General features: G+C 44.9%; 1 protein-coding gene across 2 annotated transcripts in view; it reads left to right on the forward strand.

The window, feature by feature from the left end:
- Vat1l (vesicle amine transport 1-like) overlaps positions 1–13130 on the forward strand; it is a 169322-nt gene extending 156192 nt beyond the window's left edge. For both annotated transcript variants that reach the window (NM_001400980.1, XM_087594893.1), the window contains exons 8-9: positions 8883–8966; positions 10630–13130. In NM_001400980.1, coding sequence (NP_001387909.1) covers positions 8883–8966; positions 10630–10728 — 183 coding nt within the window. In that variant the 3' untranslated portion in view covers positions 10729–13130. The remainder of the gene's footprint in view (positions 1–8882; positions 8967–10629) is intronic.
- The last annotated feature ends 13328 nt before the right edge of the window (positions 13131–26458 follow it).

The following is a 26458-nucleotide window of genomic DNA, read 5'->3' on the forward strand; positions in this document are numbered from 1 at the left end:
GAGGCTACACAAACAAACCATGAACCATGCATGAGTAAGGCTACCTGCACACAATGAAGACATTTCAAATAAATTATTCTGAGAACCTCTATCAGGAGACCGCAACCTCCATGAGGATCCATGTTTAACCCTGGGTGCAACTGCTAGGACACTTTGCATGCTAGAGGATGGGTTTGGAGAACAGGAGTCTTGGTTGCCTGGGAGTCTGTTAAAAAGCGAATTGCAAGTGATAAGAGGCACAGGATACCCACTAAGGGTCTTCTCAGTCAGTGTACTCTGGGCTTAGCTTTGCTGGTTCTAAACCCTTTGCACCATCAGATCCAGGATGCAAGAAAGCACCTGTCTCCCATTGACCTTCCTCCTTCTAAGCACTCTCCCCCTCCCCCTCCCCCATACCACCCCTCTCTTCCAAGTCCTGAATCTCAGATCCTGGGGCCTGCTCAGTCTCAGATCCACATTTTAGGGCTGGACAGGGGAAGAGGAAACGGCTGTCCACCCCATTGTATTGTCTAACAATGAAGGTCAAAGTTGACACTGGGAGCCTCAGATCAGCGTACATTTTTTTTTAATCATCATCATTATCCCTGTGTTGATGTCACATCAATTGTCACCCTTTCTGACTTCTTCATGTATTAGAGGACCATCATGAGCTATCTTTAGCTCCCATGCCCTCAGTCCCCGTGGTCAATTACCAGGTCCTGTCAGTCACACTACGTGATCCTGGTGTCACAGCCACGTCTGACTGTCATATGTGCAGGGCCAGAGGCAAGAGTATGAGCAGAGGCATCCAGCTCACGAGTGGCCACTTTTCTCACACCCTCAAGTCCCAGCTGAGCCACTAGGAGAGGTAGAAAAGTCAGGCATGGTCTGAGAGCAACATAAACTGAGAAACCTGGAAGCCAGTGGGAAAATGTGTGTTGATGGCAGCTGTTGTCTTTGAGTGGCTAGCCTCTGACCCCACAACGTCTTTATAGATGTGACTGTGACCGAGGGAGGAAGGCCTCCTCCTGGCCTCAAGGGGGATAACCTCTCTCTGGACACCAGACAGAACCCAACTGGAGTCCACCTTTTATGAGGGGGAGGGGCAGCCCCTAAAGTTTAATAAACCGTCTGAGCCAGAGAGGTATTGTGGTAAATAAAGGCACTTGCCACCAAGCCTGGCCACCGGAGTTCTATCCCTGGGAGCCAGTGTAAGAAGAGAACAAAGTCCCACAGGTTATCCTCTGTTCTCTTGTGTGTGCACCATGATGCAGATACAGGCACATGGGTCCATGAGCACATGTGTGTGTGTGCACACACACACACAAGTGTAATGAAAGAAAGAAAGAAGGAAGGAATTAATTACCCTGGGCTCTGTGGGAGAACTTGGTTTTCTTTCAGAATTCCAAAAAAGGGTTCTGAGACCTCAGGTTTCCTCCTAGAGTAATTTTGGGTAAAGAACACCTTTCTGGGCCTGAGCAGACAGCACACTAAATTGATTTAGGCCAACCCCTGTGCCAAATTCCTGAAATGCCTGCCATCCCTGTCACTCTACAATGGTGGTTCCAGGAGGTGGTCCTAACCTTGTGATGGACAGAGTAAGCTCCCTCCAAGACATCTGCATTCTCATCCCCACACCTGAGGTCATGTGACCTCACAAAGCAAAGGGAATTTCACAGGTGAAACGAATTTAAGGATCTTGTGATGGGTGGGTTATCCTGGATTATCTTTTGGGCTCTGGAAAACCACAAGTGTCCTTAAAAGTCAGAGCCAAGAGGGACAAAGCTGGAGAGATGAGGAAATTCTACGCTATTGGCTTCGAAGATGATAGGGAGAACATACTGGGCAAAGAGATAAAGGTTTCTAGAAGCAAAAAGTCAAATGTGTCCCCCCCCCCTTTGAATCTCCAGAGAGAAGCATAGTCTTAACCCCACCTTGATTTTAGACAAGTGTGACCCACATCTGACTCATGACCCCAGAGTTATAGAATAAATCTGTGCTTCAAGCACTATGCTAGGAGTAATTTTACATCAGGGAGAGCAAATGTATGCAAAATTTATCTATACTTCATAGGGGGAGAGTGTGCCAGGAGCATTAGGTAACACAGTCATACCATCGAGGTCCTGAGGCTTTGCAAAGCAGTCTAGAATCTCCCCAGGAATGGCAGATCATAAGTAGGGAATGCTGGGGGTGGGGTGACAGGGGACACTGAGGAGGTCTGCTGTCCCTGTCTTACTGAGCAGGTTGCCCCTCTCCTCTGCCCTCTTTTCTTCCTAACCAAACATCATTCTCTCCCTTTTGAGTACATACATTTTTGAGGGGGGAGTGAGATGTTTCTCTTTATGATTAACCTGTTTAAAAGAGGGGAAAGCGAAGTTCCCTCAAAGTGGAGCAGGGGCTGGAGAGATGGCTCAGCAGTTAAAAGCATTTGCTGCTCTCCTAGAGGAACAGAGTTTGTTTCCCAATAGGGCGGCTCACAACTACTTGTAACTCCAGTTCCAGGTGGATATGGCGCCCCCTGCTGGTTTCCGAGGGCATAACACTCCCACATGCAGTGCACATATACACCCAAGAATTTAAAAATAAAGTTAAAAAAAAAAAAATGGAGCACACCCATTCTACTTGGGCCAAATGGAAAGGAGTGGGTTAACATAGGTGTTGCTGTCTTACATACAAGGAGGGTAAAGCACAGAATGCCAAACAGGGTTACCAAGAAGCAGCAGAACTACCACTTTCTGCTTGGGTCCTAGTAAAGAACAGCAGTGCCAGAAAAGGCTCATGTGACTTCAGGATACAAACCAAGGAGTCTGAATGACACAACTGGGATTTCCTGCCCCCCCCCCCCGTGTGGATAAAAAAAATCTACTACTGGTGGATGTGGCCTGAGAACCTCCAGAATGCCCGGTCCTGGGAAACCCAGCTGCTGAGACACATCTGGAAAACCTAAAAACTAGCAGAAGCTGTTGCCTCCCACAGGGTATGGGAAACACAACTCTGATTAGGAACAGACTCCTCTCCGGGCCACCCGGGCAGCACTGAGCAGGCCACCAAGAGACAGCTACCCGACTCTGGGAAATGGGGTAGTCACAAGACAGAAACCCACTGGGGAGAAGCTCAGTCACATAGTGTCTCAACCATTCCACAGATCCACTGTCCATTTATTGACTGATTGATTCTGTAAGTTATCACATGCTGACCTTCCTTTGCACTGGGGCTCCAGTAGACACCCTCAAGATGTCTGTGAGCCATGTGAGGCCTCTGAGTACTTGGAGAGGGGCTATTTTGACTTGAGATACCCTGTAAATCTACAAATATACCCCAGATTCCTAAAACACAGAGCAAACACACATTGTTGACTTGATTTTCATTTTGAGCATATTGAAATGGGAGAACGTTGAGTGTCCCAGTGACAGTCTGTCACTGCGACAGAGGATCAAAAGAAAATTTAGGGGAGAAGAGGGTTTGTTTCTAGTCACAAGTCAGAGTCCGTCATTGAGATAAGTTGGTACAGAAACTTGAAGTGGTAACCATGGAGGAACAGTGTGTGGTGGACTGGCTCACAGATCTATGCTTTTCTAGCTCTCCTATGCAGCCAGGACCACCTTCCTAGGGAATGGTGCCACCCACAGTGGTCTGGGCCCTCCTATGTATAACAAGACAAGCCCAAGACTTGCCCACAGGCAAATCAGTCTGTTCTGAGCAACCTATTACTGAGACTCCCTTCTCACAGGACACCAGGATGTTGACAGTCAAAGCTAAAGAGGACAGACATATTTGGTAAAATACATTATTGAATCAATTTCAATAGCTGCTTTTTGACATGTCTTTTCCTGTGCCTAACTAGAAACCATTTGGTCGTAGCTGTAGCTGGCTTTGGGTTTGTATTTGACTGTGTCATTCTGTAGGCTTACAATATGAAGGCTGGCGTAGAGGATCCAAGTCCAGGGATGACGCTGATGTTACTGCCCAACCCGTCATGCTAGGATCCCTCAGTACTTGGCCAGATTGTCGAAGTCAAGCACACAGTGCACACAGAACAAGTGCCTGGAAGAGCTTGCAGCTGAGCTGTCAAGCTGAGGTAGCGACAGGACTGAGGAGCTCCAGGAAGTGACCGGGAGCATGCAGAAGCATGGCAGACAGCCTGCCGAGCTTCAGGCACGTCTTAAGCTGTGAGATAAAGGGTGCGAGAGCTGAGAAGGATTTTGGTCGCTAGGATAACAGACATCGCTCCTGGGGCATCCATCAAGAGTGGAGCAGAACACTGGGCAGACCGCCAGCGAAGCTTTGAAATGTTTCAGCAGTCACATTCAGAAAAACACCAAGATAAACTTGAAGGAGTCTTCCTTAAGCCAATGTCTAAATATTATAATTTAAATCTTTAAGCATTGTCCACAATTCTCAAGGAGGTATTTTACACTTTGTTTTTTTTTTAATTTATAAGTTTTTTTATTTTAAGTGTGTGCATGTGCAGGTGCACACACATATGCACATGAGCACACACATGTATGCACATGTAGTGTGTGTGCAGATATCCATGGAGTCCAGAAGAGAGAGCATCGAATCCCACCAATGGTGGAGTTACAGGCAGTGTGAGCCACCCAAAATACCTAGCATGGGTGCTAGGAACCAAACTCTGATCCTTTGCAAATGCATCCTGGGCTCTTAACCCCTAAGCTGCCTCTCCGGCCACCATTTTTGCATGCAGGTGGCCTCATAATTACTAAATCTTTGAAATCTGGTACAAATTTTACAGTGACCTTGTGTGGCAGTTGCTACAACATTCAAGGGCTGTTGTCAGAGGTGATCTGGGGCTACCGTGTTAGCCGAGGCGAGCCTCCATGACTCTCTTTTTAAGGCAATGTTGGTTTCAAACAGAAAGGGGCATTAGAAAAGTCTTTCTGGGGACTCGCCAGTAAATGCTCAAGGAGACAATCTCCCCAGGTGCTGTCAAACATCTGGAAAGCATCGCCTATTGGAGGACCTTTTATAAGCTGATAATCTGTAGCAAAGACTGTGTTCAGCCTTGCCCAGGCAGGGGTGTCAGCACACTCTTGGGGTGTGGTCAGCACAGCCCTGTAATGGGTTTTGTCCAGAGTCTTGAGAAGGGACTGGCACTCAGGTCTTCCGCTCTGCTCTCCCTTTTAAGTGACAGCCAGAAGCAAACCTCTCAGAGGCTTCCTCCTTGTGTTTCTCCCTGGACGGTGAAAAGCAGATGCAAACATTCCCCCCACCCCAAGAAGCTCAGTGTATAGACGAAACAGCTTCATGCGTGCAAAATGCTACACACTGCACCTGATAAAGAATTGATCAAAAGTAGTCGTCTCCTTCCTTCCAAGCCTCTGCCAGTGGGGCTCCCGCACAACTCCAGGAGCATCCTTAAAAGAGCATGGAGAATCTAACAGCAGGCCTGGGGTGGGGGTAATTAAATGACCTCTGGAGATTACTCCTGGCCCTTTATCCATTTTCTACAGACAGAACTTCAAGGCGACATTTCAGAGAGAAATTTTCAAAACTATGCAGATTAAAGGCAATCCTACAGGGGGCTTCTCCTAACCCCTCAAGCATCATGATTTCACTTCTACTGTTGAGAAAACAGCTCTTTGCTTTTTTCCACTGGACTCCAGCTTAGTACAGAAGCAGCTTAAAGCGTTGCCTGTCTCCTGTCATCGTGGTTGTTCCAAGATGCTGAGACAGGAGGATTACAAACTCATTGTCTACTTAGACAACAGACTGAGTGTTCCAGGCTACCCTGGGAAAACTTAGTAAAACCCTGTTTCAACAGAAAAAGTAAAGAGTAGACTGGGGCATGGCTCAGTGGTCAAGTACTTGCCTAGAACATACCAGGGAGGGACCGGGGAATTGGCTCATGGTAGACCAGTTGCCTACAATCTGTCAGAAAGGGGCTGGAGTCGGATCAGCAGGAGAGTACCCAGAGAGAACCCATCAGGAAAGGTCTAGGAACATGGCCCAGTAGTCCAGTGCTTAGTCAGAATACACCAGTGAGGATATAGCTCAGTGGTAGAGCGCTTGCCTAGAATCTGACAGTGTGGTACAGGGGGCAGTGGTCAAGTGTTTTGCCGGAATTCACCATGAATGGCTAAGGGCGTGACTCAGTAGTAGAGCATTTGGCTGGTGTTCAGGAGGTACCCACAGTTCCTAATACCCACACGGAGTATTGCGAGAGTCCTTCTACCCTCTGAGAACCAAGCAGAACAGTCTGATCTAGGTAAAATTGCGGGGGTAATGCTGGGTTTGAACTCTATCCAACCTAATTCTGAACCACACTCTGTTCCCTGTAGCCTTATCATCTTTGAATGAATTACTTACGTTCTTTGGCTTCAAGACACTTATCCTCAAAATGGGTACTATATGAACCTTGCAAGCTAAGCATTATATATGCAAAGTAGAAGTCTGTTAAGAATTTATTATTTCATTTACCACCTCCCCCCCCCCAAAAAAAACAGTGAACTGTAAAAGCATTTGTGATTTCATAAGCTCGAGAGGGAGTGCCAGGAACCAGGTATGATTTAAGCTGGGTTCCTTGACTCCCAACAAGGCTATAGTCAAGATGTCAGCTGAAGTATTGATCTCATTTCAGTGTTTGAGAGGACACGTATTTACTTCTAAGTTCTTTAGGGGTTGTTGGCAAGATTCAGTTCCTCGGAGGGGCTGAGGGTCACAGTTCCTTACTAGCTATTGGATGGAATTCATCTAAGGTCTCCGTCATGTAGGGATGCCACAGGGCAGCCCCCATTCCTGCAGTAGCCTCTCCAGAGTCACTGCAGTGTGTAGATGCTGTGGCCTTTTCTAACTTCATCTTGGAAAGGAGAGTCTATCCCATCTGCTGTGCTCTGCAGGGACACGGGTCCCTTACCTCCAGCCTACACTCAAGGAGAAGTTACCCAAGGGTATGACTCCCACAAGGGGCCGAGAGCTAGACTAGCAACCATCTTGTCAGGACAGAGCGTTTCAGTAAGCACCGTGAGCCTGCCTCGTCCACAGATTCTACATCAACAGCCTCAGCAAATGTTGATAAGGAAATACTTGGGGGGCGGGGGAATTACACGAGCTTTGAATTGTAAAGACTTTGATTTGCTGTCGAGATTTGCTCTATGGTAGAAGAGCACGGTATCATGTGGTATTTGACAGAACAAATAATCTAGAAAAAACTCGTCTATGGGGAGGTGCGTGTAGGGTCAGTGCAGATGTATACTGCACCGCCTTATACAAGAGCACCCACCATGTTGGAATCGGAGCTTCAGAATCAACCTGCCACCGATGCCGGGGGACAACCATGGTTACCGGTTTTTATGACCAAGTGTGAAAATACTTCAGAAGTTACCACATAAATGGAAGGATTCAAGTGCTTTATCAGGGTCAAAAAAAAAAAAAAACAAAAACAAAAACAAAACAAAAAAAAGCTTGACATTATCAGTTTTAAAAAAAGACAGGTTGTTCCTCACCATGGGGAGACAAAAAATAAACAAAACAAAAACCCATTGAATTTATATACAGTGTTGATTTGATAGCACGTGACTACATAACATTATTTGAATGGTAGAGTAAAATGCCCACCCCTCCTAACTTTCAAGGCACACCAGCAAGCCTTCCTAGCCTTTTTAGGAAACCTACATTTTTATAGAGATGTAAATAAAAGAATAAAAGTACTCCTTTCGGTTTCCTCATTTAGCAAGATTACAAAAGCACTCAATCCTGCTGTGTGTCTCTTGTATAATTAGCAGCATAGATCTTTCTTTTCCTTAACAGCTATGCAACATCCCCACTCGGTAGATGAATGTAAAAAGCCATTGTTTATTTACCCATCCCTTTACTGCCACACATAAGCTGTTTCAGTGTTTTGCCACTAAACACAACGAAGTCATTATCTTTTATGGTTTTCTCCCATAAATGGAATTGTGTCACTAAAGTCCCAGAAAAGCAATTTGAACACAAACATTTTTTAATGGTTCTGTGAGTTTGGATCCAAATGAATAGAAGCCTTTGATTTTTCAAATAAGCAAACATTTCTCCATCAGCCACAGGCTCAGTTCCCTACACGCAGTTAACGATGTCTGAACTTTTTTTTTTTTTAATGTCAGAACATCTAGCCTTGAAGCTGAAGGAACAAGAATATTTTAAATTGTGAGACTTTACAAGAAAATATTTAGACTCAACCTGTTATAAGTTTTTACAAAATGACTTTTGTGAGGCGAAGGATGTTGCATCCCTGTTTGGATTTCACTTGAGATGTGGAGGGCAGGCAAGGTTCCGTGTCTTCTCCATTACTACTCACAGCGCCCCCTGCAGTTCACGTTCTGCATGGCAGCAGAAGGAAAGCCTCAGAACAAATGGGCTTTCCTTTTGCAGAAGATCAAGGTCCCTTCAGTACTCCCAGGAATGCCTGGACTTGGGAAAGGAAACCATAGATCCTCCTTTCTAGAAAGGATGCTCCTCTGAAGAGAGTGCCTGCTATGTGAAAGCAGTTTCATCCCAGCAATTAGAAAGCATGGGGAATTTCGCAAATGCAATTTAGCCCTGGTGACCAGTTGATTGAGCCAAATTATGAAGCAGGGTTACGTAACACTTAAGAAGGCAAATCTCAAATGACCCTCATAAATGCTCTCATTAACATTCCGCCAGACCATTCTGACTTACAAAATAGATATATATTTATCCTCTCGTTGTGAAAACTGGAACCCTTACTTTTCAGACCCAGAAGACTTACAGGTCAGCATGTGTAACTGACAGGAGGCGATGGAATAGATTTGAGACCCAAAAAAAGTTGCTGGCTGAACCACTATTTGAGCTGCAGCGCCATCTGGTGGAGGTCCGGTGGATTGACTTCTTCAGGCACATTTTCCAGGAGCCTGATCTCATTAACATCTCCTCACTTTGTGTCCCAGGTAAAGGAGGCCATGCAGCGCATTCACGACCGAGGGAACATCGGGAAGTTAATTCTGGATGTGGAAAAGACCCCAACTCCTCTGGTAAGTGGAATACTGACGAGACTACCCAGATCAAGACCAAAGACAAACCGATGGATCGTCTGGAGTAGTTACTCCTGCGTCCAAGGAAATACAGGCAACTTAAACTTTCAAGATCACAGGATACCAGAATGAGAGATTAGCCATGGACTAAGGAAAGTGGAGATAGAAAAATGAAAGTGTTTGAGAAAGACAGGAAAAATCGCTGAGTGGGGACAGACAGAAAATGGATAGAAAAAAAAAAGCATTTACATTTACAGCTGTTTATTTCTAGGCACCAATGGAAACGGTTCCTGGTTAATTTTAAACAATGTAGTTACATGGGCCTAACAGAATTGTGCCTACTGCCTCCAGGATGCTTCTTGGTACTCCTCTTGAATTCACTGGCTTTCGTTGAGAGAAAACCCTAGTATCTAGGCAATCCACAAGAATACAGCACATCAGGTTTACCTGTCCCCAAACTAGCTGCTTTGGGGGAGAGGTACCGTGTGATGTAGCCCTTAATACACAGTCTCTCACTGCTTGCATTCAAGGCCTGGTACTCAGTCCCATTGGCAACCTGGGAAAGTTGCCTTTGACCATCAGCATTGATCCTGTTTCTTAGGCAGACATTGACAGGTACTTCTCAGTTAGAAAGGCAAGTACTGAGTGTGGCTCATAAGTTCTAGGTAAGCAAAACAAAGAAAGTATGGAAGTTCATGCAGCAGTATCTGTCATTTTCAAGAAATATAAGTAAAATAAATAAAACGACCCATGACTCTCAGTCCAGCTGTACATTTTCAGAAACAGACCTTTGTCTTCTGTAGCTCAGCTGTAATGGTCACTTCACTCCATACAAGACAGTGAAAGGGAGGGGCATTTTGTGCCACATAAGCTGCTGATAACAATATGGATATGGTTTTTAAAATACGAAGTCACAGGACTATTGGAGGGGGAATGATAACATGGGATTAGAGAGAAAGGACTATGGCCCAAGGATTCCCCTGCAAATACACTGATCTACATAAATAGGTCTCTTTCAGTCCTATGCATAGAAGATTCTAGAGCTGTTCTGGCCAACTATTACACTTAAAATATCTGGCACTGGCTTTCCATGCAAAGGCACTGCCTGTCTCCATGAACCCACGACATTCTGCTGGTCCTTGGTCTAGGGTTAGTGTCTACTTGACCAAGGGTCAGAACCCATCGCATTAAGGCCAAACGATGCTCCCACTCAGGCCAAGAGTTCAGCTCTAATCCCATTGAACAATAAACAAGTCATTGTTCTTGTTTTCTGGGAGTGTTTTTATCCTGACACCCAAAGGAAGAAAGAGACAGTGAAGAATGGGTATTTGTAGCATCCGTGGTAGGGAAGATGTCTCATCCCTTCTGGATAGAAGACTAAAATTGAAGGAAAGACAACATGAAGTCAAGATGAATCCAGAACATCATGAGAGTCAGGATGCACCCAAGGAGGTCACCTGCAGGGCTATTAAGTGATGTTAAAGGCAGCAACAGGGCCTTAGCAGGGACTAGTAAAAGGTATAGAAGGGATCCTCAGAGGTACTTCCTTCTATAGGAATGACCAGTCTGAAAGAAGTCCATCCCATAATGCTTCATCCAATGCTCAGAGATGGTGAGGGAGTGGGTACATGTCCTCCATATCATGACCTCTGTTGAATTGCAGATGGCCAATGACAGCACAGAGACCAGCGAGGCAGGAGAGGAAGAAGAGGACCATGAAGGGGACAGCGAGAACAAAGAGAGGATGCCCTTCATCCAGTAAGCCAGACCTCGCATCCAAGAAGGTGGAGGATGGCTAGGAAGAAGATGGCCGCCAGGAGACCTCTTCTGTGCCCCAGTGAACAAATGCTGTAGTCCAGTGTGTGTCGTGTTTGTCTGCAGTCAGCCAAGCTAAGAAGCTGTTGATCACTGTTGTGTTTGGAATTAAGTGCCAATCCCACTCCATGCAGTATTGTGTCCCTTTCTGGTCTATGTATCACGCTCTCCCTTGAAGCAAACCGATCCTTCTTCGGGTCCTTCCTTGATGGTTCTAGAATAGCATTGCAAACTATTACTAGCCCTCAGGGCCCGATGTCAGAAACCAGGCTACTTTTGATTGAAAGGTGTTGTCACAGAGCCCTGTTCAGATCCCACTATTCTTCAGGCCAATGACACTCTTTGCCTGCCAGCAATCAGCTATGCCTCCAATTATGGCGCTTAGCAGTTTAGCTAGTGGCAAGAGAGTAGGCCAGGAGTATTCACAGTCCCATACATTCAGAATTCTCCAAGCAGTACTTTGTCACTTTCCCCCTTAAATGCTACATCCCTGCATGTGTCTCTGCACCTTAAGGTCTGAGTCTCTCTTTAACCCTCTTCCCTGGTTCTTATTTATATACCCAGGGAGGTGGATGTGGGTTCTTTCCTGGATAGAGATGGGTGGACAGCATCTATCTGAGGACCAGCTACAGAGACCTCTCCTCTGAAACCATATCTCATGAGCAAAGTCCTTCCTGTGCCCACACATGATGTATTGAAATCCTAAGAAAAACTTGCCAAATTGTAGGCTTAACTCAAATGTCATTGAACGCACCTGGGTTCTTTTACTCTCGGCCTTTGAATTACTGCCTACTATTTTTTAAGTTCCTACCCAGGGAGCACCTTTCCCAAGGAAGCACTCTTTTGAAGACCATATTTGGGGGTTGAAAGTCCATTGGTTTCTCTTGCCTATTCAAAGCACTTTCTAACGTGTAACCCGCACGAGGGATACAGGTGGTGGCTTCCCAGCGCTTGATGCCAAGTGTGTGGTCCTCCTCTCTGACACACGAAACCATGGTGCTGATTTGAAGCTTTAGAAATCAGGGACCAAACTGCTTGATCAAATACCCTGTTCAATTTTTCCAGCTTGAAAGAAACATTCTGGTCCTTTCTAATAGGTTTTGAAGTGACATCAGTTACCATAGAGGAAGAAGACATCTCCCTCCCTTTGAAGTGGGGCTCCTTATTGCCTTCCCCAGCCCTTCTGTCCTAAGAGGTTACACGTCCGTCACTCACAAACCAAGCTTGATATAAAAAGGAGCCCATGCAATTTAGCACCCTGAACTTGTCTTCTGGAAGACCTAAGTGGGCTCCCATGACCTTGGGTTGGTATTCTAAATTTATAAACATCCTTGAAAACTTAGGAGGGCTCTGGTGTTGCCCACTTTTTCCACTTAATGCTTTAAGTTGGGCACCATTTTTTTTGTGTGGGCTGGGAGGGAACATGGCTCCACAATTCCCTGCTTGGTTTGCAAAGTCTCTGTAGCCAGTCTCCCGCCATTCGTCCTGTTCCTTTATCTCCATCCTGATTTTTGTGATGATGACTTCTTCAATGCCAAATATTTACCTGAAGGGAGTCTTTCCTCACTGTGACTGGGAAAGTCAAATATGAAGATGAGAAAAGGAGCTGCCAGCCAGTAAGCCAAGGGGTGAGCCTATGGGAAAGAGTGCCAATCACAGATTCTTAATTCCTACCCCTGGGGAGAGATGCTGTCGAGAGAGGTGATAACCTGTTGCTAAATACCACATAATCAGTCACATTTCCACCATAACCATGCTCAAGGGTGGGTAGACCTGAGGACCACACTCTTGAGTGCTATTACTAGTATGTAGGAATAGCCTTTTGGAAAGGCTAAGAGTTGTGTTAGGAAGGTTCACCTTCAGGGGACACGGAACCTGACCCACATTCAGAATCCAGATGGTGTTGTCGTATACCTAAGAATCATGGGAAGTCATCTCTCCCCAAACCTGTTCCGTTTGTTTCGTTAAACCATAGATCACACATGAAAAACCGCTCCCTCTCCTGAGAGAATACAGAAAGAGAACATTGGAGCATGAGCAGCATCACCATGAAGAACAGGAGGGTGGGTGGGTGGGTGGGTGGGTGAGGAACAACTGGAATCAGTCAGTTGTCCTGTGGACCTTCCTTCCCCCCTTGTGATCGTTTCCTGGAGGAAGTGTAAAAAAAGTATTGTCTGTTTGCCTTAAGGGAGCTTCGAAAGCTTCTTGGAAGGTTGAGTTTTACTAGAATGAACCAAACATCGTCTAATGTGTCTGTGGCTTCAGAGCTTTCGTTATATTGTTATATTGTGCCTATAAAGCAAATTATGTTTACATAAAAATATAAATAAAGTATTCAGCATAGCATAACCTCCTGTGGCATCCTTTACTACCCCATAAATAGTTGTGTGCATTCCGATTACCTGGGCAAGGCAAGGCAAGCTTGTAATTCCCCACACTCAGTATGCAGAGAGGGGAAGATGTCGACTTTGAGGCTAGCCTGGGCTACATGAGTCGCCATCTCACAATAAAATTGCATGCAGATGATACCAATGACAGCATCTAACATCATATGTAGCAAGTAACAATGAGGATGACAAGCATTTATGAGACGCCTACTGAATGCAGCTGAAAGAACAATGCATGTGCTAAGTCACTGACTCTCCCAACAGTGCTCAGTACTGTCTATGACACCCATGCCTGGATGGAGAGACCAGAGCAGGCGAAGCATCAATTCTAGTCTGAGGTCACATGGCTAGTAAATGAGTCCAGCACTCACCAAGTTCCGGCCAGGCCTTCACTGTGAGAACCTATGTTCTGAACTGCCAATCACACAGTCTCACACTTTAAACACCAGTACATTAATTACCACTGTGGTATTCAACCCTGGCTGCAACAGTAGGCCAGACGCCAAAGCCCGAAAGAAATAAGGCAACACCAACTTGTAGTTTTTCTCTGGGATGGAAACTTAAGTAGCAGCCTGTGCTCCCACTTGGCAGCTCTCAATTCATGGTACCCGAGCCTCCACACTATTTATCATGAAGGCTATGCTCCACTAAAATCACATGATACGAAATTTCCCTTTAGCCCTAAAAGATTATTAAAAAAAAAAAAAAAAGTCAAATCTTTCTTTTGTTCTGGACTCAAGTTTGCCTCAAGGCTCCTTAGAGGGATTTGGCACTGAAGGAGCTCCTCTGCACCCTTCACCCGTAGTCCTTTCCCCTCCCCACTCAATAAAGCTTCCTTCTCCAAGCTTCAGTGGGAAGCCTCCCATTCCCTTTAAGGCCCCATCTGTTCAGATCAATCTCCCGATATTGCTTCTGTCCAATGCTACCTCATACCATAAGAGCCCATGATGGCCTTGGGGCCCCTTCATGCTATCAAACCTCTCTGAAGGGAACCCAGTGTCAGCTTCCCCTGCAGATACCCACTGCTAGATTTCCTTCACAGCAGCTGTAACATGACAGGTTTCCAATCTCCATCCCTAAGAACTCCTTCAGGGATCCGTTTTCCCTCCCATTTCAAGGTTGTGCTTGTAAATTTGCTTTGCATCGACAAATGTGTGTGTCACGAAGCTCTTTGTTCCTCTCCTGGCCTTCTACCCAAGTAGTCTAGGAAAGTCTGGTTTTAAAGCTTGCATGTCTCAAGGATATTCATTTTCACAATCTAAAATGTTCAAGGTTTTTCAAGAAAAACATCTCTGCAAGGGCCAGAATCTCCGGAAAGATGGGGTTCACTCCTGGAGGCTGCTCTGAGCTTCACCATGATTCTCAACAGGGAACTGACAAACCAGAGACATTATCTCAAGGACCCATCCATATGCTATGTGGATAGATCTCAATTTACAAAGTAGAAAGGATGTTGAGATAATCATGACCTCCCCCCCCCCCCAGAGCTGAGGACCGAACCCAGGGCCTTGCGTTTGCTAAGCAAGCGTTCTACCACTGAGCTAAATCCCCAACCCCCTGAGCTAAATCCCCAACCTCCATGACTTTTCTTTAGTTTTGTTTCAATAAGGTCTCCAGTAGCCATGCTAGCTAGGCTTCATAGTAGAGGATAACCTTGAACTTCTGATCCTACTGTTTCTGTCTCCCGAGTTCTGAGGTTACAATGATGTCCAGTTTACGCCGTGCTAGGAAACAAATCCAGGGCCCCCTGCATACTAGGAAATGACTCTTAAACTGAACTACCCTCAGCGCTGCCAATCAAAGTCTTACAGCATTTGCTTCAAAATATGGATCAAAAGCCTGTCTTCCAGCCTCAAGATTCAGATCACAGGTGTGCCCTCCGGTTCTGGATTGTAGTTCATTCCAGATATAGTCAAGTTGACAACTGGGAATAGACATCACACCATTGAAAGCAGCACCCAGAAGTCCCATTCTAGAAGACACAAAGGCCAAATACATGCCTAGTATGATCTAGCTGTAATCTTTTCAGTGTTTTAGCTGAGAAAAAGAATGAAATTTCAATCATCAACGAGTTGTCAGTTTAATGTTGTGATAAGTTTTATCTCTTATAAGAGAGGCAAATTTATTTGAGGAATCTTCCCTTGATACTGAGAATTTGTGTGTTGAGTAGAAAAGAGTGGGACTGTAACTGACAAAAAAGGTTCCTTCAGGAGTAGGTATGATAACTTTCCAGGCAGACTCACTATCGTTAGGTACTCTGAGTGAAGAAGCACAAGGCAAGTTCATGGAATGAGCTGCCTAGCCATTGTGTGCACCATGAGAACAGAGACCATACAAATAAGACCATGGAAAACCAGGTGAGTGGAAGGAGAGAGAAAAGGAGGGAGGGAGAGAGGGAGGGAGGAAGGGAGGGAGGGAGAGAGGGAGGGAGGAAGGGAGGGAGAGAGAGAAGGAGAGAGAGAAAAGAGAGAAGAGAGAGAAGAGAGAGAGAAGAGAGAGAGAAGAGAGAGAGAAGAGAGAGAGGAGAGAGAAGAGAGAGAGAAGAGAGAGAGAAGAGAGAGAAGAGAGAGAGAAGAGAGAGAGAAGAGAGAGAGAGAAGAGAGAGAAGAGAGAGAGAGAAGAGAGAGAGAGAAGAGAGAGAGAGGAGAGAGAGAGAAGAGAGAGGAGAGAGAGAAGAGAGAGAGAAGAGAGAGAGAGACAGGATTATGGATTATCTATGAAATCCAAGAGTTTCAAATGATATACTAAACATGAAAAAATTGCTAAGATCATGTTGAAGAATAGAGAAACCATGGGAAGCAGAACAGATGGGGTACCATATTGGAATGAGAGTTTTTGATCAATTTCCCAGGATCTGTCCATGGTCTATTTGGCCACATTTTAGGGTGGCTGCTAAATTGTTATGACGGGGATAATATTTATCTCAAGGAAAGTACAGCCAGGCGCAGCTTTTCCTAAGAATCTGGAAAGTCTGTTCCATTAGAAGTTTCCAGAAAGTAAGCCATCATGTGAGGAAGTTAAAACTAATGTAGGGCAGCAACCCACATGGCATGGTCTCATACTAGGACTCACGTTCAAAAAACCAGACTTGTTCATACAAGGCATTGTTCCAACTCCAAGTTAGATGTCCATAGGGTGAAACTAAATCAAAACAAACCATGAAATTTACCAATAATTGCTATTTATCAGCCATTTTAGTGTACCCATGCTGGAATGCAAAGAAATCTTGAAAAGAACCCATCATCCCACCCTATGTCGGGGCACCAAACTTCAAAGAGGTTGGGTGGCCTGTCCACAATCATTCTGTCAGAAAATGAAGGATTCTAGTTTGAAACTCAAGTTTCTATATAATAGAAAAGCTCTTTCCAGTAGTAAGGGGCAATAGAGTCCAGCAATTCCTATTTATCCCCCTTCACAAGAAGATTCCCCACATCTTGACAAAGAGCAAGAACTTCCTCTTCACTAAACTTGGCACAAAGCAGTATTCTCAGGAACTGTATCATTAGCCCAGCTTATGTTGTGGGCCAACCACTGAGCAGAGGGATGGCTCTTTTGATCATCTAGCCTGGCTGCATGTGTCCACTCCAGGGACTAACCATGGTAGACTCAGACAATCTGATTAATGCTGGGTCGGACATGGCTGCATAAGGGTCTGTGTGACACCGACACAGTCCCTGCCCCTGGGGCATCACCAGACCATCGATAGTATGTGCGCTCATGGTTGCTGTTGCCCTGAAGTTGATCTGCTGTCTCCTCTATTTTACTTTCACAAATCTCTCTTTCTAGGGAATATACCCCCCCCCCCATTACTCAGAGATGATCACTCCATAATAAATTAAACAGCTGTGGTTCTCAGGAATGAGATACAGAGGTGGTCATGAGGCTGTGGAGGGAGAAACAGACCTTCTGCCTGGCTTCTAGGGCCCTGGGTAAGGATCTAGACAACACAACCACAGTGGCCCTAAAAGTCTACATGGTCCTTTGTAGAAATTGCTCATTGGGACACCTGTCCTTAAACTTGAACTAATGAGGAGGCACATAGACTCTCTGGTCTAACAGCTGCTGCATTAATTAGCCAGGGTAAACTTGGGGACATCAAGGATAGAGAGCTAAAGTGGTCTCAAGAAGAAACGGTATGAATAGAAAAGAGGAATCTATAGAAAACCAACAATGATGGATTTATCTTATAGTAGGGAGACTTGAGCATGACCTAGAAATAAATAGTATTAGAAGGGGAGTAAGGAGGCATTGAATGGCTAGGACAAAGATTAGAGAATTAAAAGATGACACCCAGGGGTTGGGGATTTAGCTCAGCGGTAGAGCACTTGCCTAGCAAGCGCAAGGCCCTGGGTTCGGTCCCCAGCTCGGAAAAAAAGAAAAAAAAATGACACCCACATATAAAAAGTTAGTACTTCATCCTCCCAGCTACTTGAAGGATGAAAGCTAACACCTACAGTCAAGTAGGAATAAATTTTAAAACTTTTAAAGGAATCATTTCAACCTTAGTAGTTCATCACCTTTCTGTTCTCAAGTGAAAACAGTTACTAAAGACTGCTGTCTGCTATACCAGGAAACCTTAAGAGCTGTGCCCAGATACCTGAGAACAGGCTGTGTAAAACTATAAGGAAATGTGCTTTTACTTTGTTTTTAGCTTCTGTTTTAAGGACATGGGGGTTGGGACTAAGGATCTGGGATTTTTAGAATTTATGTAAATTTAAGAATTTCTAAGAAACGTTATCAATGGTCAAAACCTTGATGGTATAGCTTTAGTAAATAAAAGACTGAGTTCAGGCTCTCTGGTTGGGAGAAGACAAAAGAATGAAAAAAAGGAAGAAGGGAAAAGAAAGGAAGAGAAGGAAGAATGATGAGGAATCCTTGGCAAGGACAGGGCCCTTGAACTGACAACCTGCATCCACTACTGACTGAGTTGTTATTGAATCAGCGCTGTTCTCACTCACCCCCTTTCTCAGGACCCTCATATCAAGCTGAGGCTGGAACTCAGCTGTTCAAGAACCATGTCAAGTGACAGAAGGACAGATCCTCTTAGGAAGGGATGCTGGCCAGTTAAACCATCTGTGGTCTCCATAGGCTATGGAGACTGGTACTAATAAGAGTTATGGTGTTTTAGTTAGGGTTTTACCTGCTGTGAGCAGACACCAAGACCAAAGCAAGTCTTTAATTTGGGCTGGCTTATGGGTTCTGAGGGTCAGTCCATTATCATCATTATCATCAAGGCATCTAGGTGGGCATGGTGCCTAAGGAGCTTAGAGTTCTACATCTTCATCTGAAGGCTGCTAGTGGAAGACTGATTTCCAGGCAGCTAGAATGAGGCTCTTAAAGCCCACATCCACAGTGACACACCCACTCCAACAAGGCCACACCCACTCCCACATTGACACACCTACTCCAACAAGGCCACACCTCCTAATAGTGCCACTCCATGAGGCAAGCATATACAAACCATCACATGTGGCCTTATTGAAATAAGTGTGGCCTTGTTGGAGGAAGGGTGTTACTGGGGAACAGGCTTTGAGGTCTCAGAAGTTCAAGCCAGGTCTAGTGGCTTCTCTTTCTGCTGCCTGTGGATCCAGATGTAGAGCTCCAGATGGTTGTTTCTCCATGTCTGCCTGTATGCCTGCACTCTTCTGCCATGATGATAATGGACTAAACCTCAGAACTGTAGGCCAGCTCCAAGTAGCATTTTCTTTATAAGAGTTGCCATAGTCATGGTGTTTCTTCACAGCGATAGAAACCCTAAGAAATCACCTTTTCCCACTAACGCTATGATTCTAAGGCATAGTCTACATAGGCACCCAACCCAGCAACCCTTGGGCCATGGTTAAGAGGCACGGACAGTCCCCCATCCCCCTGGTTCCTACTTCCTAACATCTCCTTCCACTTAAACCACCCTGGCTTAAGCCCTTGTCTTTAAGCCACCTTTGGGAGAAATCAAAATAAAAACAGCATTTTAGATGTTAACTTGATAACTTCTCCCTATTTTATAAAGACCATGCCGCCATCCCCATTTTTCAGTGATCACACACAAATCGGAGACATCAAATAAAATATCCAAAAGCAATACAATCAGTGACTTGGTTTCCAACAAGTCACACTAAAGAAATCAAGCTGCACTCTCCCAAATGCCCAGGTCCCTGAAAATAAGCACAGCTGCTTTGGATACTGGAAATAGTTACTCAGACCCTAAACTGGGTGTCCTCATTACTGCGTCTCCTGGTGCCAGTCTCTCTGTTTTCCAAAAGTCTTCCCAGGGAGCAAGAAGGGATTACAGCTGTTTTTCCAGCTCTGGAGAATTCTACCTGAGGCCAAGGGCTGAACAGCCCTGATGACTTAAAGGGCTGTGCTATGAGACCGGGAATCAGACCAGCACAAAGAACCCTCAGCACCTGTGCCTGCCACACCCCCTGCGGAACAAGCCTAGAGGCCCAGTTACAGAGCACAGGTCGCTGCAGCTCAACTGTACGACACTTGTGTGATGTGGGCAATGCTTTGGGTTCAATTCCTACCACCACTACCACCCCCCCCCAAAAAAAAACCCTCTTTGTTTCTGGACATTTTTGGCTTTTAGTTTTATTGCTGTGGCAAACAGCTAACAAAAGCAACTGAAGGAGTATAGCAGGACTTCCTCAGACCCACCAGCGATATAAAGAATGACCCAGAGGCTTTTTAATATTTTAAAGTTTAGGCCTTTCAGCTAGGATAGTCTAACTTAATCCAGCTATCTAACTTAATCCAACTATTCCTGCCACTTGGCTAGTTCTACCTTTCTGCTCGGGACTCTGGTCTTTCAGAGTACCTCCATGACTGCTGGCAAATCTGTGTCTCATTTCTTCTCCCAGCATGTCTGTCTCTGTCCCTCTCCCTCTCCATCTCGCTCTCTCTCTCCCCTCCCTCTTTGTCTCTCTCTCCCTCCCTCCCTTTCTGTCTCCCTCTCCTTCTCTCTGCCCTCCACTTCTTGCCCAGATATTGACCATCAGAATTTTATTACAGTCAATCAGATACAATTCTCAATTCTGGATTGCCTCTAGGCTAGTGAGGAACGAGGACTATTTATAAAAGATGAGACCAGTGAAGAACCATAGAAATAACAATGCCAAGATCCTGCCAGCATTTAGCTCTCTGCTGGTACAGAATTAACAATTGAATATACAGAAACACATCTTCATAATGTACCCCAACAAGGAAGGGTTCATGTTGACTCATGGTTTGAGGGTACAGTCTGTCATGGTAAGAAAGGTTGATGCCAGGGCTGTTAGGCAACTGGTCACATGAGTCCAGTCAGGAAGAAGAGAAAGGTGAATGTTCTTTTATATAAAACCTGAGAAGCCCTGCCCACCCGCATTCAGTATGGTCTTTCCTTCTCAAACCTCTCTGGAAACATCCTCACAGACACCCTTCTTACCCAGAGCCTTGGCTCCTAGGGGACTCTATATCTCATCAAGATGACAATCTAGATTAGCTATCACCAAGTAAAGAGCTGAATAATTCTTTGATATTAATCAATTAGTAAGGCAGGAAATCAGCGCCCCGTCAAGTTGACACGTAAAGTGTATAATTGCTAACTAGATGAATTGAAAAGCACATCAAATGCTCCTCACTCAGGTTCTAACTCTTGTCACTGTTAAAGCAAATGTTATGAAGGAGAGATTTCATTCGCTCCTGCAAATATTTACTAAGCTTCCACTATGGGCATGGCCCTGCTTTACATGTTGTGAAGGATTCAGAGACAAACAGAACCTAGATAAGAGTTCATTGTCTAGAAGCGAGAGGGAGGCAGAAACACAAATCACAGGAGAGAGCTGGTGAGGGGAAATGAAGAGCGCCTGGAGGGGAGAAGCAATGCTGAATGGCACCCTGGGGTGCAAAATTGGGAGAAGCTTGTGAAAGCAGAAGACTGGAAAGTTTTTACCAGTTGGTGTGGAATGGTGGTGAACAGGCTCCTTTCTCTTTTCTAAAAGTTTTTAATTTTATGTGTATGAGAGTCTACCCGAGTATCCATCTGTACCACTTGCCTGCAGATGCCCAAGGAGGTCAAAAGAGGCCCTCAGATCCTCTAGAGCTACGCGTTACAAGCGGTAGTGAGCACCTGTTATCAGTTCTGGAAAACAAAACTTGAGTCCAACAAGCAGGAGTTCTTAACTGCTGAGCCCTCTCTCCAGCCCCCAAGCACTCGGCTTTCTTGAGAAGAAAGAATCAGTTGTGTCTGTTGCAGGGTTGGGGTATCTACCAGAGAAGAGTGGTTTGACATGGGTTTAATCTACTAGAAGGTCTCTATTCCAGCAGCCAGCAACTATACGGGGTGTTCAGGAGCCCAAGTGCAGCACTGAAACTTTCTCAGGGTGAGCTTTTAAACACAAAAAAACATGTTCTGGGTTGACACACCTCAGTTAACAAGAACAGAAGTGGAACTACAGAAGCCAGAAGGCAAGGTTAGAACATTTAGAGACTTTCCCAGAACAATGAACTTTGATGGAGTAGGGCTTTGTTTTTATTTTGACAGGTGCTACTGCCCGTGTGCTGAGTTTTATGGCCTAGTGGCACTCCCATCATGGAGTCAGTTATGCTAAGGTCTGGGGGCCTGTTAAGTTACAATATCCTATTAAGTTCGCTGTGATAAAAATCAAGGAATCAGAAGATAATAGCCTGGGTTTGAATTCCACTCTTAGTTGCCAGCTGTGTGAGTTTGCAAAGCTGTTTACCTCTGAGTCTCTGCTGCCCTCTTACCATTAAAGCACCATGGTGCTGGTTAAAATGAATCAGATACAAAAAATGCTTCAGTGGGAGGCTGGCACAGAAGACCCTTGTTCTTGTGAGGCCCTTTCGACTGCTGTACCTGAACTTCCCTGGCAACATGAACTTGTCCCCATATATCGTTAGGGGTTTAACTCTAACCAGTTGGGCTCAAAGCCCATGGGAGACCTTGGGGGTTATTCTATACTAGTAATATGGTGCCTAAGAAAAGTGTGAACACAGGAAAGTCAGTGAAACACACTCGAGACTCCCCAGGAGTCCCTACTACCCAGATCCCCAAAGCCAGTCGTGTTTCTTTGTTATTTTTCTGACAATCTTGAGGGTTTGGCACAAAACCCTATGCACATTGCAAAAGCTCTCATCACTGAGGTAGGGAGAGTATTTAACCATATCCAATGACTTATAAGCCCATAATCTATAACCAAGACATGCAGAACACATTTATACATAAAAACTGCATGGTATTGGTACAGAGACAGACAGATAGACCAATGGAATAGAATTGAAGACCCAGAAATGAACCCACACACCTATGGTCACTTGATTTTTGACAAAGGAGCCAAAACCATCCAATGGAAAAAAGATAGCATTTTCAGCAAATGGTGCTGGTTCAACTGGAGGGCAACATGTAGAAGAATGCAGATCGATCCATGCTTATCACCCTGTACAAAGCTTAAGTCCAAGTGGATCAAGGACCTCCACATCAAACCAGACACACTCAAACTAATAGAAGAAAAACTAGGGAAGCATCTGGAACACATGGGCACTGGAAAAAATTTCCTGAACAAAACACCAATGGCTTATGCTCTAAGATCAAGAATCGACAAATGGGATCTCATAAAACTGCAAAGCTTCTGTAAGGCAAAGGACACTGTGGTTAGGACAAAACGGCAACCAACAGATTGGGAAAAGATCTTTACCAATCCTACAACAGATAGAGGCCTTATTTCCAAAATATACAAAGAACTCAAGAAGTTAGACCGCAGGGAAACAAATAACCCTATTAAAAAATGGGGTTCAGAGCTAAACAAAGAATTCACAGCTGAGGAATGCCGAATGGCTGAGAAACACCTAAAGAAATGTTCAACATCTTTAGTCATAAGGGAAATGCAAATCAAAACAACCCTGAGATTTCACCTCACACCAGTGCGATTGGCTAAGATCAAAAACTCAGGTGACAGCAGATGCTGGCGAGGATGTGGAGAAAGAGGAACACTCCTCCATTGTTGGTGGGATTGCAGACTGGTAAAACCATTCTGGAAATCAGTCTGGAGGTTCCTCAGAAAATTGGACATTGAACTGCCTGAGGATCCAGCTATACCTCTCTTGGGCATATACCCAAAAGATGCCTCAACATATAAAAGAGACACATGCTCCACTATGTTCATCGCAGCCTTATTTATAATAGCCAGAAACTGGAAAGAACCCAGATGCCCTTCAACAGAGGAATGGATACAGAAAATGTGGTACATCTACACAATGGAATATTACTCAGCTATCAAAAACAACGAGTTTATGAAATTCGTAGGCAAATGGTTGGAACTGGAAAATATCATCCTGAGTGAGCTAACCCAATCACAGAAAGACATACATGGTATGCACTCATTGATAAGTGGCTATTAGCCCAAATGCTTGAATTACCCTAGATCCCTAGAACAAACGAAATTCAAGACAGATGATCAAAATGTGAATGCTTCACTCCTTCTTTAAATGAGGAAAAAGAATACCCTTGGCAGGGAAGGGAGAGGCAAAGATTAAAACAGAGACTGAAGGAACACCCATTCAGAGCCTGCCCCACATGTGGCCCATACATATACAGCCACCCAATTAGACAAGATGGATGAAGCAAAGAAGTGCAGACCGACAGGAGCCGGATGTAGATCGCTCCTGAGAGACACAGCCAGAATACAGCAAATACAGAGGCGAATGCCAGCAGCAAACCACTGAACTGAGAATAGGTCCCCTATTGAAGGAATCAGAGAAAGAACTGGAAGAGCTTGAAGGGGCTCGAGACCCCAAAAGTACAACAATGCCAAGCAACCAGAGCTTCCAGGGACTAAGCCACTACCTAAAGACTATACATGGACTGACCCTGGACTCTGACCCCATAGGTAGCAATGAATATCCTAGTAAGAGCACCAGTGGAAGGGGAAGCCCTGGGTCCTGCTAAGACTGAACCCCCAGTGAACTAGTCTATGGGGGGAGGGCGGCAATGGGGGGAGGGTTGGGAGGGGAACACCCATAAGGAAGGGGAGGGGGGAGGGGGATGTTTGCCCGGAAACCGGGAAAGGGAATAACACTCGAAATGTATATAAGAAATACTCAAGTTAATAAAAAAAAAATAAATAAAATAAAAAAAAAAGACCAGCCAAAAACAAGCATGGAGTGGCCATACCCATCCTATATATTTAGACTAGACAAAAAACTTTTTCTAGCTGTAAATTCAGAGGAGCACCTTGTCACCTGCTGAATCCAATAATCACAATCAAGAGATTTTTGTAGGAAAAACAACCATCAGATTCCTTACCACAGAAGCTGAGACGCTGTTGGCCCCTTTAAGATCAATTGTGCAGATAACCAGTTCCTGGCATGGCTTCTCCAACTATGCTGGGCTCCTACCTACAGGCGCAGGGCGACTTATCAGTTTTTGTTGTGTCAACTGAGACCACTTTTTTTTTTAATTGAGTTAAAACTAAATCAAGGGGTAGATAGCCAGCAGCAGATAAAGATTTAACCATTTTTTTTCCTTTTGAACATGAAACGCAGAGCAACAATCACACAACAAAATGAAAACACAGACAAATTGACAGACATGGACAGATTGGTGCACCAAGGACAGACAATACACAGAGAGGGAAGAGAACTAGATGTGCCAAAGGGACCCAGAACCAGAACTCAGCGTCCCCCAAGTGGTAGCCAGAGAGGAAGCAGGACGTCTCCCCACCTCCTCCTGTCCCTAGGAGAGCTCTGGGAACAGCTTATGTTCATGCTCCTTCTCACTGGTCAAAGCGACCCGTACAAGAGGGATGACTACTTTTCTGAAACCCATTCTCTCTCTCATGTAAACTATCTCTAATCAGGATCCAAAGACTAAAAGCATCTATGAGAATTATCTTCGCTCCTGTATATTCTGTCATAACTCTAAACACATACACAGAATACATTCTACCATTACCTTCCCCCATTCTTACAAAGTTTATTGCAAATCTGCTTTATTTTCCTTGATCTTTCATTTACATTCTACCATCATCTTGTCTCCTTTTACAAAGTTTATCACCATGCTGGCCGCAATCTTTCATTTTCTTTTACCTTTCATTTTCCTTTTCGAGCGCCACTCTCTCAGCGGTGTCCTTCACTGTATCCCCCTTACTTGAGCCTCACGTTCAGCTCCATCTGCCAGCTCAATCAACAGGGTCTCAAGTGAGGCAGGGAGGATTAGACCAAATTATAACACGACTCCAGCCAGTACTGAGGCTAAAGCCGCCTTAGTTCTCTCCAACCTGCTTTTATATCATTCTGGGTACATGCAAAACACATGGTTAGCTCTTAGATCAAAGACAAAGTCATCAAGGGAAGTTGTAAACAAGGAGATCTCACCAGATAGTAATTAAGCACAGTAGGTGGAGTAGTCAGCAAAAGGATTACACAAGGTAATAATTAAGCAAAGCAATAAACAAAGCCCCATGGTCGCTGTTATTCTTTTTTTTTTTTTTTTTTTCGGAGCTGGGGACCGAACCCAGGGCCTTGCGCTTCCTAGGTAAGCGCTCTACCACTGAGCTAAATCCCCAGCCCCGGTCGCTGTTATTCTTATCTGAGCCTACTTCCTGGTCCAAGCCCAGTGACAGATGCCAAACTCCTAGAAGTGGCACCAAAAGCTCTCAACAAAGTACTTGGGGGAAAAGAAAGGATCCTCAGTGTATTAATTCCTTTTTTGTTTGGTATGATAAAAGACTACAGAAGGAAGAATTTATTTTTGGCTTATAGTTCCAGAAGGATAAGGATGAGTCCATCATGGTGGAGAGACATGGCAACAAGAAGTAGACATGGAGGCAGGTGGAGAAGAGATCACTTCCTCAACTACAAGCACAAAGCAGAAAGATTGCACTGGAAGCAACGTGAGACGGTGAGCTCTCAAAACCAGCTCGCAAATATGTACTTCCTTCAGTAAGACCACACCCCAATAATGTACTTCCTCCAGCAAGGTCACCCCAATTTATAACCTCCACAAGCAGCATCACCAGATCAAGACCAAGTGTTCGAATACTTGAGACCACGGAGAACATTTTCATTCAAGCTATCTGTCTTAGGGTTTCTACTGTTGTGAAGAGACACCATGACCACAGCAACTCCTATAAAGGAAAGCATTTCATTGTGGCTGGCTCACAGTTTCAGAGGCTCAGTCCATTATCATCATGACAGGGAAACATGGCAGCATCCAGGCAGACCTAGTGCTGGGGAAGGAGCTGAGGGTTCTATATCTTGATCCCACAGGCAGCAGACTTGAATGCCATACTAGGCCTA

Source organism: Rattus norvegicus, chromosome 19 (assembly GCF_021556685.1).
Source record: "Rattus norvegicus strain SHRSP/BbbUtx chromosome 19, alternate assembly SHRSP_T2T, whole genome shotgun sequence".
NCBI lineage: Eukaryota > Metazoa > Chordata > Mammalia > Rodentia > Muridae > Rattus > Rattus norvegicus.